Source organism: Ptychodera flava, unplaced genomic scaffold (genome assembly GCF_041260155.1).
Source record: "Ptychodera flava strain L36383 unplaced genomic scaffold, AS_Pfla_20210202 Scaffold_36__1_contigs__length_1797346_pilon, whole genome shotgun sequence".
Taxonomy (NCBI): Eukaryota; Metazoa; Hemichordata; class Enteropneusta; family Ptychoderidae; genus Ptychodera; species Ptychodera flava.
Genome location: NW_027248358.1, coordinates 1,071,431 through 1,086,919, shown reverse-complemented (window position 1 = coordinate 1,086,919; position 15,489 = coordinate 1,071,431). Strand labels below are relative to the sequence as shown.

At 39.6% G+C, this 15,489-nt stretch overlaps 2 protein-coding genes across 2 annotated transcripts in view; both read left to right on the top strand.

Moving 5' to 3' along the window:
- LOC139127769 (26S proteasome non-ATPase regulatory subunit 10-like) overlaps positions 1-15,489 on the top strand; it is a 534,262-nt gene that overhangs the window by 248,393 nt on the left and 270,380 nt on the right. The window lies entirely within an intron of this gene.
- LOC139127770 (gastrula zinc finger protein XlCGF57.1-like) overlaps positions 1-15,489 on the top strand; it is a 305,983-nt gene that overhangs the window by 288,096 nt on the left and 2,398 nt on the right. The window contains 1 exon segment of the mRNA XM_070693652.1: positions 14,745-15,487. Within this exon segment, the coding sequence (XP_070549753.1) occupies positions 14,819-15,487 (669 nt within the window). The 5' untranslated portion in view covers positions 14,745-14,818.

Below are 15,489 nucleotides of genomic sequence, written 5' to 3'. Positions count from 1 at the left end.
CACATGTGCACAGTTGTTTGTCCTAGCACCAGAGGTCCCGCAATTCAAGCCCTGTACGGTAGTTCCGTAGGATGTCGAGATTGTCTCTGTTCAGGTACAACTGGCCAAGTGTATGCACACCCAGTGCTTCTCTCGTAGTTCAGTCACTCTGCTCAATGGTGGGACCACAGTCTTGACACCGTAGAGTCCCGGCCTTCAGCACACACAGCAGGTCCGCAGGGAGGAGTGCAGCGCAAGGATGTGAAGCGAGGAGTGAGCTTCCCAAGCTCAATCATACAGTTATATCCACTACGTATTGCATTTGACATTAAAGGTTTGGCCCTTGATAAATTGTCAAGGAGTGGACGCAAAGTCTGGTCTCAGCGTCATGGTCTGGCAAGTGCAGATCATATGTACCTACAGATGGTCGGTAATCCATCATATTTAGACACTAAGTAGGGTTTAATTGTGAGAAGGGGGAAGCTATTCCCCAAGTGTATATTTTGGCAACCTCCACCTAGAATCTGATCCAGGATGTAGCCATGCCCTTGTCAGGTTAAAATGTATAAAATGTCTTTGTGGAAATGCGGCCGAGGTGCCGACATTTCAAGTTAATTTTGATAAGTTTCACACTATTTTCTATCACATTGCATGGATTTTCTGCGTTTGTCAAAGCTCCTAAGTGTAGCTCCTATAATCATCATGCAGTAAAAATGCAAACCAAGATTCGCACACCCTTGCATACTCATCTTCCCTATATGAGCACAGGCACCGACGTTGTTGACTAAGTGTATAGTACAATTCTACAATACACTAGTAGACTACGGTGGCGCCTCTGTATATGAGTACTTTTCGTAATCTTTATTAAAATAATCAACTGGGAACCTTGATGCCCGTGTTGTAACTGCTGACCCGATAGTCTGGTCCCTTGCCCTTCTTTTACTGCTGGCTGCGCTGCTCAAAAATTTTTGAGCAAAAAGAGGTGACCTATTTTTGAGCAAAAATAGGTGACCTATTTTTGAGCAGAGCAGTCAGTTGTGATAGTGGGGCGGGGGACCAGAGAGTGCGCCTCTTTTGGTAACTTTGTCCATACCCTACGTTTTAGCAGATCTCATATTACCAATAGAGGGCGTACTGTTAAGGAAGTCGTTCTGCACCAAATCGCCAAAGGATGAAAGGCATCTGCCCCCATGGCCCGAAAACGGTACAAATTTTATTTAGTTAACGTGGCGATGGACTGTGCGACGTCAGTAGGTCATTGAGAGCTCAGACAATTTCTTGCTCATCTCCAAACTAGAACAGCAAGTTGATGCTTTTGTGTTTAGCTTGTGAATACAAAGTGTGTATAACGCATTGTGACTGTTGAAGGGACAAAGTCTGCCATTTTTCATGAATTTTGTTTGATACACGATACTACTTATATCGTTTGACGCGTTGAAAGATAATGAATGGCTTGCCATGCATATATTCAAACCCGGTTTTAAACACGCTAAACGAGACCATCGCGGAAATGAATTAATGGTCATGAACATTAATGCATTTTCGTCTAAAACCGGCTTCGAATATTTGCATGGCCACCCATTCATTTAGTATCTTTCAACATCTCAAACGATATAAGCAGTATCTTGTATAAAAAAAATCATGAAAAATGCAGACTTTGTCCCTTGAAATAAACTTTAAATGATGCAGTAACATTGTCCTTTACGTACATTCTCTATTCACAAATTGAACAAGCATGTCAACATATTGTTGAGTTCACAAAGAAGTACAAGGAAACTGCCAAATAATGCAGAAAAGTGACAGCTCCTACCTCTAAAATAAAACACCAAAATTATAGCAAAGCATTTATTCACAAACTAGAAGTATAACGTTTTACAATAGTTTTATTGGATATAAATGCAACAAATTTTAGAGAACATTACAATCAATCTTCCGATGTTGGAAGACAACAATAAAAAATAAACTTTGTGACCTTTTGACACAAACTCCTCAGTAGTAGCGGAAACGGTCGGAGCAATTTTTCCAGGTTGAAGAAACAGCAAGCTCTACCTTTAATCATAAATTAGAATCTACTTTAGAAATGTAAATGAGAAACAAAATGTCATTTAAATCGCCAATTCCATAATCATTCAAAGTCAAAACTCGGAAAACTATGGGCACCTGATACTCCTGGCAGCTGCAGTTTTAATAGGCCTCTACGGCGCGCCATATGTTTCAAAAATATTTATCGATTCAGTGCAAAAATAAACTGTCTTTCTCGATTGAAATAAAAATTAGGTGTCATTACGGAAAGAAATAAGTAAGAAAAGTATAATTAAAAACCAAAAGACAGAAATGTCATTTAATACTTCATTTTAGCTTGAGAATATTCGGTAAAGTGTAATTAGGAAATAAACAATTTGCAACGATTTGAAAAAGCCATACATCCATACCTATCGACATACATACACGTATAATAGTTCGCGTAAAAGGTACAATTAGTGCTGATTGTACAAAAAAAGTATAAGATGTTTAGTGAATGTAAACAAAAATCACAGGAAAATCACTAAAATTCACTACTACCACTCGGAAAAAAATATTACAAAAAATTAAAATGTGAACCACATACAGAAAATCATAAATATAAAAGAATCAGACAAAAAAGCCATGCATACATAAAATTATTTATGTACTTAAGAATATTAAAAAGCAGTACGTCTCATAAAAAACTGTATTGTAGATAATCAAAATATAATATGGACCACCAGCCGCTTTAACAGTAAGAGAGAAAATCAGAGAAAAAATTCGGCAGTGATGGCTCTAGACAAAAGTGGACATCATCTACTAAAAAAAATAAAAAAAAAATAAAAAAAAATAAAAAAAATAAAAAATGCCATGGACACAGCAAATACAAAAAACGCGTGGGCCTGTGGAAAGAAAAAACAAATGAGCACTCGCCACAGCAAAAAAAAAGAAAAAAAGAAGAAAAAAAAAAACGAAAAAAAACCCCGAAAAAATAAAACGAGCACTCGCCACACAAAAAAAAACCAAACGCGTGAAATTACAATTAATTTATTCAAAAAACTCATGGTTCACGTTTCCTTCGATCGATGAATCCCCAACAGCTGGGAATCCGATCACCACATACTCAAATATTTGACGAAATATTAATTGAGCATTTCAGTGATAACTTTGACATCTTGAATCCTAGCTCTGTTTGGCTGGGCCCTGCCAAGCAGAGCTACTTGAAACCGTACTTGATGAAGTGAAGTGCAATATCACCTAAAGAACGTCCAGGTTAACAGTGAATAGTTCCAGAGAGTCAAGTTAACTGAGCAAATTTGAGACAGTCCACAGTTCAGATCACGAGCGAGATGTACAACCCATGTCCCTTCATAGCAACACTGCGAACATATGGATGCCTTAGGTGCGGTACGGCAGGGGCTCACTGCAGGCCTTCCACCGCGCCGCTCTGTCATCGCCGTTATATGATTTCTACACGATTTCGTGTGGTTCGATACATAGCGGCTACCGCGTGGTATGCGGCCGCTATGTATCGAGCCACCGTTTTGTTGGGGTAGGACTCCATGGTTTGGGCACAGACTGTCTATGGTTTGGCAGAATCGGCCCTAAACTGTACAGCGAGGGGATCGCTGGTCGCCGCGTGTACTGTACTAGCGACAGGGTAACGCCGGTAACTCACAAGGGGGTACATTGAGGCACGCCATGAGCGAGGGAACCGCTGGCAGCCGACGAACCACCATGAATATTTTGTCCACTTGTAACTGTTTAACATAGAATGGGACGTGTCGGTAACTTGGAAGTCCATGAGATGATATTGAAGACTAGAAGCTGAGAGTTATCACTGAAATACCCAAAATATCTTGTCCAACATCCGAGTGTGATGATCCAAAACCCTCTGGCACTAAACTCTAACAATCACGTTTAGAATTATTCATTTACATGTTGGGCTTTTTCTGCGGGGTATCCCACTCTGTTTTTCTTTTCTCGAACGGGTCTCTTTTTTTTCTACTGTTTTTTTTTTTTTGGTAACGTCGTTTTCGTGTTTTTTTTTGTAACCTCTTTTTGTTTTTTTTTCAAGCCGCGCTGACCTCGTTTTGGTTTCTTTTCAGCCTCAACGCCAGCGCGATCTCGGTCGACTTTTCAGTTGTGATTTTCTTTCTTTTTTTAGTCATACCTGATGGTGGTTCGCTTTGTTTTTGTACTAGTGAAGTACTATTTTAGGTTTTGTTTTTAAGCATTTCAATATTTTTTGTGTGTGCTTGATTTTTTTTTGCTTTTTTCCCTTGTATCAGCATTCATTGCACCTTTATATCAAATACACGTGTATGTACGTCAATAAGTATGGGATTGTGGTATTTTCAAATTTTTGCAAACAGTTTATCTTCTCATTACGGTTTAAAGAGTATTTTACAATTAAGTATTACATAACATTCTCCCCTTTTTTGCAATAATACTTTTCTCGTTTATTTTCTTCCGTAATTCCATCGAATTTTTATTTCAATCGAGAACGACGGTTGCACGTCATCTTTATCTGTACAGACACATTCAAATATTTAATGACACATATTTCCAAATGAATGTTATTTTTGTGAAAAAAGTACATTAATAAAATACAATGATATGGACAAAAGAATTTTTTTCTTTATTATTCATACACGTTTTAGACTTTATTTAGAAAGAAATTTGACAGTTTATTTTTACTCTATGACGATAAATATTTTTGAAACATTTGGCGCGCCGTAGGGCTGCCTATCTGCTTGTTGGTGACTTCAAGTTGGCACCGGTCGGTAGAATTAAATTTGGCGGGAGAATGCGTGAAAAAGGTTGTCACGTAATGAGCCAATCTCTTGAACTCCGCAAAATATTAATTTTAGTATGAATTCAGCTCTTGGTTACAAAGCGTTTTCTTGAACAATAAAACTATCTTTCGAAATGTGCTAAAGTCTACAAGTTCCTTTGAGAATAAGGTAAACGGTTTACAAAACATTCGTGAACTCTATAACATTCCTTGTAAAAACGCAAACAATAGTATTAAGTACACGCCGGTTAGTCGCATTGGTTTCTAGCTCTACTACGGCCAAATCTTACTTCCGACAGAAAGTCGTCATCGTCGTCATCTGGGATTTCGATGGTATCCTCCGCCTCCTCCATCCCGGCACTACGTGAAGGCGGTCTTTGCTGAATAGCATTGGCGATTTCCCTGTCAGTGCTACAACTGTAGTCAGTTCCGAATACGCCATGATCTAGCCCTCTGAGGGGTGGCGCATTTTCCGGGATTGCTGCTCTGCAGTTTGGGCAGGCTTCTACTTGGATGCAACAAATGTAACAACCAATGACCTTGTTACACCCACAACAGGCGAAAACGGGGAATTATGTCCGTTAGAAACATATCATACATGTCAACATGTCCATATGGCTGCTGGATTTTCCTCTTCCTCTCTAAAGGAAAACAAAGGATGAAAATCTAGTCATAGAAAAGTACAGTATTTCACAGTGATGCATTTACTTTCGCATTTCAGCTATAAAAAATTAGTTTGGTTTATGCTCAGCAGAAATCTATGATAGCAAATACGAAATAAAAATATGTTTGAAGTTGTATACTCACTATTTCACCAATATGTCCTTTAATTTGTTTTAATTCTTCTCCTACTGCGTCTAGTTTCGATTTCCGCTTCTGTCCCAATTGGTTTCTCTGCGAGTATACTTCTTATAATCACTTTCATCTACCGCAAAAAGTTTTCTAGGAGTTCTCCAAAATTAGAGTTCTGTAAAATTGAAAAACATTTTGTACTCTTTAAACTTATAAACTACTTTTAAGACATGGTCACATTATATGATATAAAATACTGTTTACACTTACAGAACAAAATATTTTCCAGTTGATAAGAAGACGAAATCATTGGTAACAGAGCGGTTTTTCAAAAAAGAAATGCTTGCTTTTATGAGACAACCGCGAAAAACACTATGCAGTATGATATCGTAGCGAGAACCAAATTCAATGTGATCAATCCTGCTCATAATCTTACAGTCACATGTGTAGACATCTGCTGTGCTATCGAAAAACACGGCAACTGATACTAATTCAGCGCTATGTGAAAGCACCGGCATTGAAATCTTATGAGGTTATTACGAAAATACCGCAAACGATGCACGAGGACATTGGCGCAGCGTATCGCCCGACGCGAAGCGGAGGGCGATGCGAGGCGCCAATGTGCAAGTGCATCCTTTGCGGTATTTTCGTAATAACCTTATTATTATACATCTTATATTCTTGACTGGGGCATCAACGTTGTCAGAGTAATGACCGTTTTCGTGCAATGTCAACAATTTTTCTTCCGATTTATAGCGCCAGTGTGGAACGCTATCTCTGACGCACTTCTGCAAGTTCTGGATAGCGTGTGTGCACTACACACGTATTTTCAGAGCGCGCGCGAGACATGTTCTGACACTTGGCCAATGAGTCCCTTGAAACCGTTCAACAGTGAACGCGCACATGCAGCCGCAGGGAATGGGGCGCCTGGAAACAGTACGTGTTACGGAACAGGCGTTCCGTACGGCTTTTTTAGCGCACGCAAAATTATATTGTTCTCGATGGTAGATGTATATTAAATTCCAATATTCTCTCTAGGAAACTTTATATGCAAGTAAACCGCCAATATTCACACTGAAACAGAATGCCGAACTACAAGCAGACAGATGTCCCTAAAACATGACAGCGTCCCCAAAAGCATGATGTATCCATTCCTGCACTGACAAATTGAATTGGCCCTGGAAGGAATTTTCTGCAGTAAGTTTTATTTTGAAAAGCGTGAAACGATTCACCAAGTTGTATTGCTGAATTCCAACGTGTATATGCATGATGCAAACCCACTATAGACTCACAAAAGAGGGCTGATCATTAAAAAAAATCAAGTGTTTCACCTGCTTCTTTTGAAATATATAACATATTGCCTGATTATAGTGACATTACTGTCATGCCCCTGTTGATTGACAGATACCTAGAAGCGAGCGAATCTATATATATAAACTACACAATCGATATAATTTAAGTTACCTATTCTTTGAATTTGTATGTTTGTGGTCTAATGACATATCGCTTAATAATCCATGTAAAAGTAAGTTAAAACGAGTAATTAGAAATGTTCCATCTTCACTTGTGCTGTGACAACGGACCATTTGTATTTTCATTTGAAAAGTACAAGTGTGCCAAATCTTCGATACATTGTGGTCACTGATAAAATATTGACACTGGTGTCTTACTACCTACTAATTTTGGCAACTATTTAATTTTGGATAGTCTTACCTTAAGTTTCGTTGGGCAAACCAGAGAAAGAAAGTTGCGCAACAGGCTACATATAGTGATAACATATACCTTATTGTTCTGTGAAGTGTACTACTATTAATGAACCTGTTGTAAAACACGTGAGCATATTCAGTTCATATCTGGTTAAGATGGTGCCGTAACCCTCCGACATCAACAGTCTTTTTCCCGTTTTTTCCAGAAAGTTTTGAAAGGTTTTGAACAATCTGACAGTCTCTTTGAAAAAATGGGATGTCTCTGCGGTCACACGCATCGACCAAATGGCGTTGTAATCCAGCAGCTATGTTTGTCAATGAGTATGGGGGATATAGTTTACCATCCTTGCGTTTTATTTCGCATATGAACCTTGCAAACTAATAATCAAGGGATTGCAATGAACCGGATTCAAGTTTAGGTGTAGGCCAATTATGATCAGTGACACTGCGAAGTTGAACGTTCCTCCACATGGCCCATTCATTGTACAGTGCTACAACCAAACTGATGGCATGCCCTATTCGCACCTGTATTCTTCCACTCAGATTTTGCATGAATTGAGACTTTGTCACGTGACTTGAAAATCGTTTGTCCATTGACCTTCGTAACAGCTTTCATACTAGTACAAGCTCTCATGTTAGTACCGCATCCAGTTGAGTTCCTTCCACTCAAAACCAAGATCAAACCAAGATCAAAAGACATTCGCAGTCTATGATCAAAGTACCGGCCTCAGTGTTATTTCAAGTACAACTGAAAGTATTGTCGATAACACAAATATATATAGAGTTCATGGTTGTCACCTGCAAGACCAATTAGAATACAATTCGAGTAATTTGTTCAGGCCGAGTGATAAGTCAGATAATGAACTCGTTGGTCGATTATGCGCTAAAAACAAAAAAAATAATTTTTGTGCTTTATTTTTATGTAAGTTGGTCCATAGACCCTCGAGGGTTTATGGTCCATGTGAATTTAGCTAAAACAAAGGGCCTTTTCAAGTGTGCAGTCAACGAAGTACAAAGCTGACTGTACCATTAGTTATCAGGGGTGACCGACGGGAGTGAGGGGCTGAATAAGCGCGTTAATGGAAGGGTTGAACTGGCAGCGGCGGGAATAGTTTTTTTTTTACTGGTTTATCACTTTTTGAAGGATTGAACAATTGTCATAAGAACATTTTCTTCTTTTTAATTACTTCAAGAATACAACTATCGCTGAAGGCAAAGTAACCAGTCTGACATCGTATTGAAATATTTGCCACATTTATTTCTGAGGTGTGAAGATATATTCACTCCATGCAAAGTTTATTGTCCTGTAATGTCTTTTGCCGTTTTGTCACCCAACTTTACACGCAATTCAACTTATGCAAACGCGTCTGTACTACCGAAAAGTTGTCAATAGTCTCTCTCTGGTTTTATTTGTCTTAAGGATGATAAATACCTTTTAGACACTTTCAGATTTTTATTTTTTTTTCGATTGAAGAAGTCCCAAACCACAATAAGATATGTATTTTCTAAAAGCCCTGATATAGAGAAATCCAACCAAGCACAGTAAACGGCCATTATTTGCATGAGAGTCACATGACAAGCGTTTTGCTGAACCTTCCAAAAACGACCCCCCCCCCCCCCCTTGTGAGCACGTTCCAAGATTTCCGGTTATAATTTGTTCATTGACAAGCCTTGACAATATCCTCCAAATCCGTGTCTGCGATTTTTTCTCGGCGGCTCCATTCAAATTATATGGCGTGACAATTACAATTCCTTGAAAAGCACCTTATTCTAACACCTTCCAGAGCGTAAACCAAAAAAAAAGCATATAAAGGAAATCAAAGACGTGGATTTTGAGTTCATTATGTTTCCAATGGACAGTGTGAATTTCAACAGCTGGTGTGTGTGAGCGCGAATTGACGAGGTGCCAAAGAAGGATATCTCATTCACAAATTGAATTCGAGAAAAACACAAAAAGACATGTTTTGTTACTTAGCCACGGCATATTGTAATTAAAATTGCATTAACCTAAACGAGGGCATATTTGTTACTAGTGATAATGTCGACCGGGGATGACAGTTGTCCAAAGAAAAACTTCCGAGGAATATAAATCGCTGAAAACAACCGATATTTCGGATCCTTCGTTTCGGCACTTCGCTATAGCAAAATGCTTCACCGCGCGAAAACAATGGCGTCAGCAGGCGTTACTGATATCGGGCGTGTCAAAAATTCGTATGTAAATAAGCTTGCCTGCGTTCTCAAGATAAACACTGCGACACGACGTAGACTTCATACTATCGAACTAATTGTTTATTGTTCACAAGTTGTGAGAAGTAATCTAATAAATGACGAAAAGACGCAAAGCACCGCAAAGCGGCGAGTTTAACCTCCTACCACAACCATAACTATGGGTATTTTCGAGATATAAGCTTACATGTATAATTAGGGTTTCCATACGAAGTTTGGTTGGTACCAACTGATGTTTCCGTATTTTGACGAGTAGCGCAGCGACTTTATCGTGCCTTCGACAAACAGCTCATTATAAATTTCCATTAACATGTATATTTTAATTATGTAGCGATAACTGTCATAGCGACACGACCTAACTTTTTAGCCGTGTGATTTCTAGGCTGTAGACTGGCCAAAATTTTGTCTCACTAAAGGCGTCATTTATTCATGCATGTGAACCTTTACGCACCTTTGTACGGTGGACGAATACGACAATCGCCGCGCTGTGTTAAAAAAAGCGCCGACCTGTGTTAAAAGCGCCGCGCTGTGTAAAAAATGTCCGCGCTGTGTTAAAGAAAGCGCCGCGCTGTGTGAAAATCGCCGCGCTGTGTTAAAAATGTCCCAAAGGAAAGCTTGTGAACAACTCTTTGAAGGGTCACATCGCCACTTTGTAGCAAACAGTCTGAACTTCACGGTGCCGTTAAAAAACGAATTAGTAATTACTCTCCGAGTTTTCTGGCTTTGTAAGTGTGTTCTGAGCCACAACGATCACTGACCGTGGCCTTGTCTGGAGCGGCATGATGAAAACCATTTTGTTGTGTGGCTCTCGTAAATTTATTCATCTGTCTTTTTTTGGCTCGTTAAATGCATTCGCCGACATTTCACATTTGGTCAAACAACAATTTGATCGCGAGTCTCGAGAGTTACGAAGGCAACTTGTTCTGAAAGTTTATTGCGAGTCCGTGACCACGGGGATATTAACAGAATGCGTTATTTTTAAAAACCCACAAGGTTAATTTTTGTACAAATAATGAAAAACGGGTCGGGTACTTCGGTTGATCACTAAAATATCGCCTTCTTTGACATGTTGAAACCAGGTATATGGCATCGTTCGTTGGTTACGGCTGCCCGTGGCGTTGAGGTATGGAATAACGAGAGCAGTGGATAGGCCAGCAGCACTTCACAGCATGGTTGAGTTCATCCACGCGATGAACCAGTTGTCGATTCGAAATAGCAAGTTCGGCGATGATGTAATGTTTCGAGTTAACGTAATTATTTTTAAAATAATAATTTTTTAAAATTTAAAAAGGATCATATGGACACGAATTTGGACGTAAGTGCATACTTTACAATCAAAATGGCCTTTGACCCATCATCTGATCAGTGCTGCATGCATATGCCTCGAATGTCTGCTCAAAAGGGGTCCGTGGTCTGGTTTTTGACTACTGCTCTTAACTCCGGTCAGTCGGTAGAGATTCCAAACCAAAGCAAGGTCATTCGAACGTAATGTAGAAAAGTCATATGTCTCTGTCTGTTTGATTGATTCATATTACCCGGCAACGTTTCCTGATCGGTCCGAGGAGAGGTCGACGTATTTTTTCGCGCACAATTTCGGGGAAATACAAGTTCGTGGGGGATTGTCGTCCGATCGACTGTCAAATCGCATCACATCGCAACCATTCCAAAAATAAAACGACACTGAAACCCTTGGTGAGGTACTTGGATGTAACCTTTATTCATTGGATCACGTTCAGATGCACTGAGGACGGTGCATAATAAGATTACCATGCCAACGATACCGAGTTTGACCGATATGTAAAACACAATCACTGCATCAGAAAAAAGACGTTTCGGTTTTGTTCGGTTCCAATTAGTTCGGAGCAGGAACAATTTTGGATATCGGACTTTATCAGGTGTACAAAATATAATCTGAAACGGACATAATAATTTGATGTTCAGCATCATAGGTTGGGATTCTGGGAACACTTTTTGAATGTCATACATTGTATTGACCGACATCATATACCAGAAAAAGTCGTCACGGTGTTTTTTGTTGTTTTTTTTTCGGCCATAATTTCATTCGGAGCAGGATCAAAGAATTTCGAGTGTAGAACTTTGTTGCGTGTCGACTCACATGTAAAATGTTAACAGAAGTGGACGTATTTTTTTGTTTTCGGTCGTAATATTAAGTTGCACGGAGAACAGTTTTGGTTGTCTTACAGTCTATCGGTTATGGACAGACGTGAAACATACTAGTGAAACATGTAGTTTTTGGCCGCAATGCGTTTTGAGCGGAAACAATTCTGTATGTCGAAAACTCACTTGTTGGACTAGGCTTTGGACATTATTGTTACGGTATATTGCTGACAGGCGGGCGTAATCCTGGTTTTTGGAGAAGCCCAACAACGTCACTGTGTAAATTACGCAACGTTGTGTCACTCAGGATCGATTATGCAAATAGCGATGCAAATGTATCCACGATGTTTACAAAAGTTTTCCCATTGGACATTGGATAGCCACGTGCATTTGTTTTGATTTTTAAAACTCGTGAATTACACTTAAAGTATTACTTATCCGGAACCAGCGACACATCTCTATGATTAGCCTAGAATCCTATTCGTCCAACGGCCCGCTTGCCTCCGTACCTCCGACCAAGTGGGTCGGAGGTACGGATGCTAGCGGACGAATAGGATTTCAGGCTACTCAATGATAGGCCTTACTTTGAGGCGTATGCCCAGAGAATTTTGAATATTCAACAGAATAATGACCGATTTGGTATTTATTATCCTTAATTACCCTTATTGTCATGAAAATTTCCCACTCTTTTGTCCCTCCCTGCGACATAGAATCCCATCAGCTCGCCCATTCAGTCCCTCAAAGCCGTCGACAACCCCTCAAAAATAATGACACAGTCCGCTGGGTGCTTCTGTGGCAGCATAGGGCCAAAACGAACCATAGACCCGACCCTGGCAATCGCATTGTAGTTGCCCACACTTTCCTCTGGCACTCATGTAATAGAATTAGCTGTCCACGGTACTGTGGCCAATTTGGACAAGGAAAACGTCTGCCGGTCATCAACACATCGAGTATTATGTCATGAACTATTCCGTTTGAAGACATATTCTGTGCAGCGAAAGACAGAGAGACATCGGTAAGGTACATAATGTTTTTTTTTTGAACTATTTCATTGCTATTGGATTGTCTTCCAAATTTGGATAGACCATGGAGAAAGAGCCTCACCGATTCAAACGGAGCAATGTTGTTTCAAACAGGCGCAAAGTAAGTTTGGCGACAATGACACTGAACCTACGATATTGTATTTAGAAACTACTGTGTCCAAGGGCAGGCAAAGAGGTTATGGAGTTGTGCATAGGGCTAGTGTCAAAATCTTCCAAACTGAAATTAATAGTTCACGCTGTAGATACATTAGCGTCTTTGGACGCCATCAATCCCGCGCAATTCCACTCGATTTGGACTATAGCAATGCTGGCGTCACGAAGTACCAGCACGGACTCGACAACATGGTCTAACTCATTTATACGTTTGAAATTTATCCAGTAACTTATCTCCTAGAGATATGCTGCACAATACACCAATATTCTAATGTATTTCAACCACTTGTAATATCGAGCTGTCTAATCACAGTCTGTGCTTTATTAACGTCGTTGTAATTTATTCATGGCGTGGGTTTGAAACAATAGAATTGTAGCATGCCACGCACGGCGAGTGATATAACGCGAGTGATTTGAGTTTGGAGTTTCAGTGTTTGGCACACACGGATTTCTTGATTGTGAAGTACAAGGCGTTCTCTACTACCTCCATGCTCTAACACACAACATCAAAGTATGTATCGATTGCTGCATGTTTACTTATCATACAGAATGAATACACTTAAGTAGAACTTTAAAACTCTCGAAAAAGTTTTTTTTCCTGATTCAGACGTCGACGTATAATAGGCTTAAAACTTCGGCCATGGCCCGTGTTACACCGTAAGCCTCGTTCGTTAATTTTGGCTTTCCTCTCGCCATTGCCCATAAATATAGAATAACGGGCGATGCGATGACCGTTAACGTTTATTTATTGGCAAGGGCGAAAGAAAAGCCAAAAATTAACGCGGGGGGCTTGTCGAGCCCGTTAATTTTGGTTTCACTCGCCCGCGCCCATTAATACACGCTAATGGTTAGCGTGGAGTCTGTTATTTCTATTATCAACAAACTCAAGAAAACCGCTAAAATTTACGAAAATTTCCCACGCGAAAGACAACGCCCCAAGAACTTGTATTACAGAAATGTGATGCATTCACTGAACAGTGTGTAGTGCAGAATGCGACGCAATGTCACGCACCCTGTAAAAATTTTGGAAATCCGGAGATTTGTTTTGAAATAGTCTCAAAACGTGGCCCATAAATGCTCCATTTTTGTGATAGAATATGATCACAATTTGCGTTTAATCTGTAAAGTTACGATGTTTACGATATTCATATTCACAGGCACGTAAACAAACAATTACTATAGAAATAACGGACGACGCGCTGACCATTCACGGTTATTTATGGGCGAGGGCAAGAGAAAAGCCAAAAATTAACGGGCGAGGCTTGCCGAGCCCGTTAATTTGGCTTTCCTCGATTGTCTCTCTTTTAAACTAAATTCTAAACCGTCGTTAGGTGATATTACAATATTACCTTACGAGAACACGTTTCCTTTCTTAAAACATGCAGAAAATGTACTTATATCAAACTTTTCGAAATTTCCCTTTTTCATCACCACATTTCATCCATAATAATAATTTACAATGTATGGAATCATAATCGACGTGATGGAATTAAGCAGTAGTGAATCAATGGTTATATCTAAACTTTTACATTGCACTCTCTCTCTCTCTCTCTCTCTCTCTCTCTCTCTCTCTCTCTCTCTCTCTCTCTCTCTCTCTCTGACATCAAGATTTTACACTTTTGAACTTTTGTTGATAATGAAGGATTTGATTTAAACGAACGCATATCTTTTGCGGACTTTTTATGACAAATGACAATCTCACATTGTCCTCATAAAGGTACTATCACTGCATGCAACTTATAAAATGTTCATAAAGCCGTGTAAACGGTGTAATGCATGCTAAAGGATACTTCGTGAAATATTTCAACTGTAAACCTGAAAATTTTGCGTTTCGGAGAAGAACACAAAATTCAAGACAATCGCTTTTTCCCAGAACTTTGACGGAAGAACTTATACATACGTATTCCATTTATGCTTGTATTTCAGAAAATTAAAAAAACGTCTGTTGTACGGAGTTATTTTCATTAAGTTCAACCACAAGGGAATAAATCTGCAGAAAAATGACAAGTCTTTTGTCGGAGGAAGAACATGAACAAAAGTCACTTGATGGAAAGGAAAGAGCATTTGTTTGTGAAGAAAGTGGTAAACGTTTTACCCAGAATGAAGACATGAAATACCACTCACTGGATCATATTGATGAGCAGCAGTTTGTCTGCAATGTATGCGGTAAAGACTTCAGTAGCAGAGAATCCCTCAAAATCCACGTCAGGATACATACAGGGGAAAAGCCGTACGTCTGCAAAGTATGTAGTAAGGGGTTTACACAGAGTGGAAGTCTACAAAATCACACAAGGATACATACAAATGAAAAGCCATTTGTCTGCAAAGTGTGTGGGAAAGGATTCGCACAGAGTGGAAGTCTACAAAATCATACAAGGATACATACAAATGAAAAGCCATTTGTCTGCAAAGTGTGTGGGAAGCGTTTTGCAACAAGCGGACATCGAACAGCTCACATGAGGACACATACAAATGAAAAGCCGTTTGTCTGCGAAGTGTGTGGGAAGGGATTTGCACAGTGTGGACATCTGAAAGATCACACCAGGATACATACAAATGAAAAGCCATTTGTCTGCAAAGTGTGTGGGATGTGTTTTGCAACAAACAGATATCGAACATCTCACATGAGGACACATACAAATGAAAAGCCTTTGGCTGTGAAGTGTGTGGG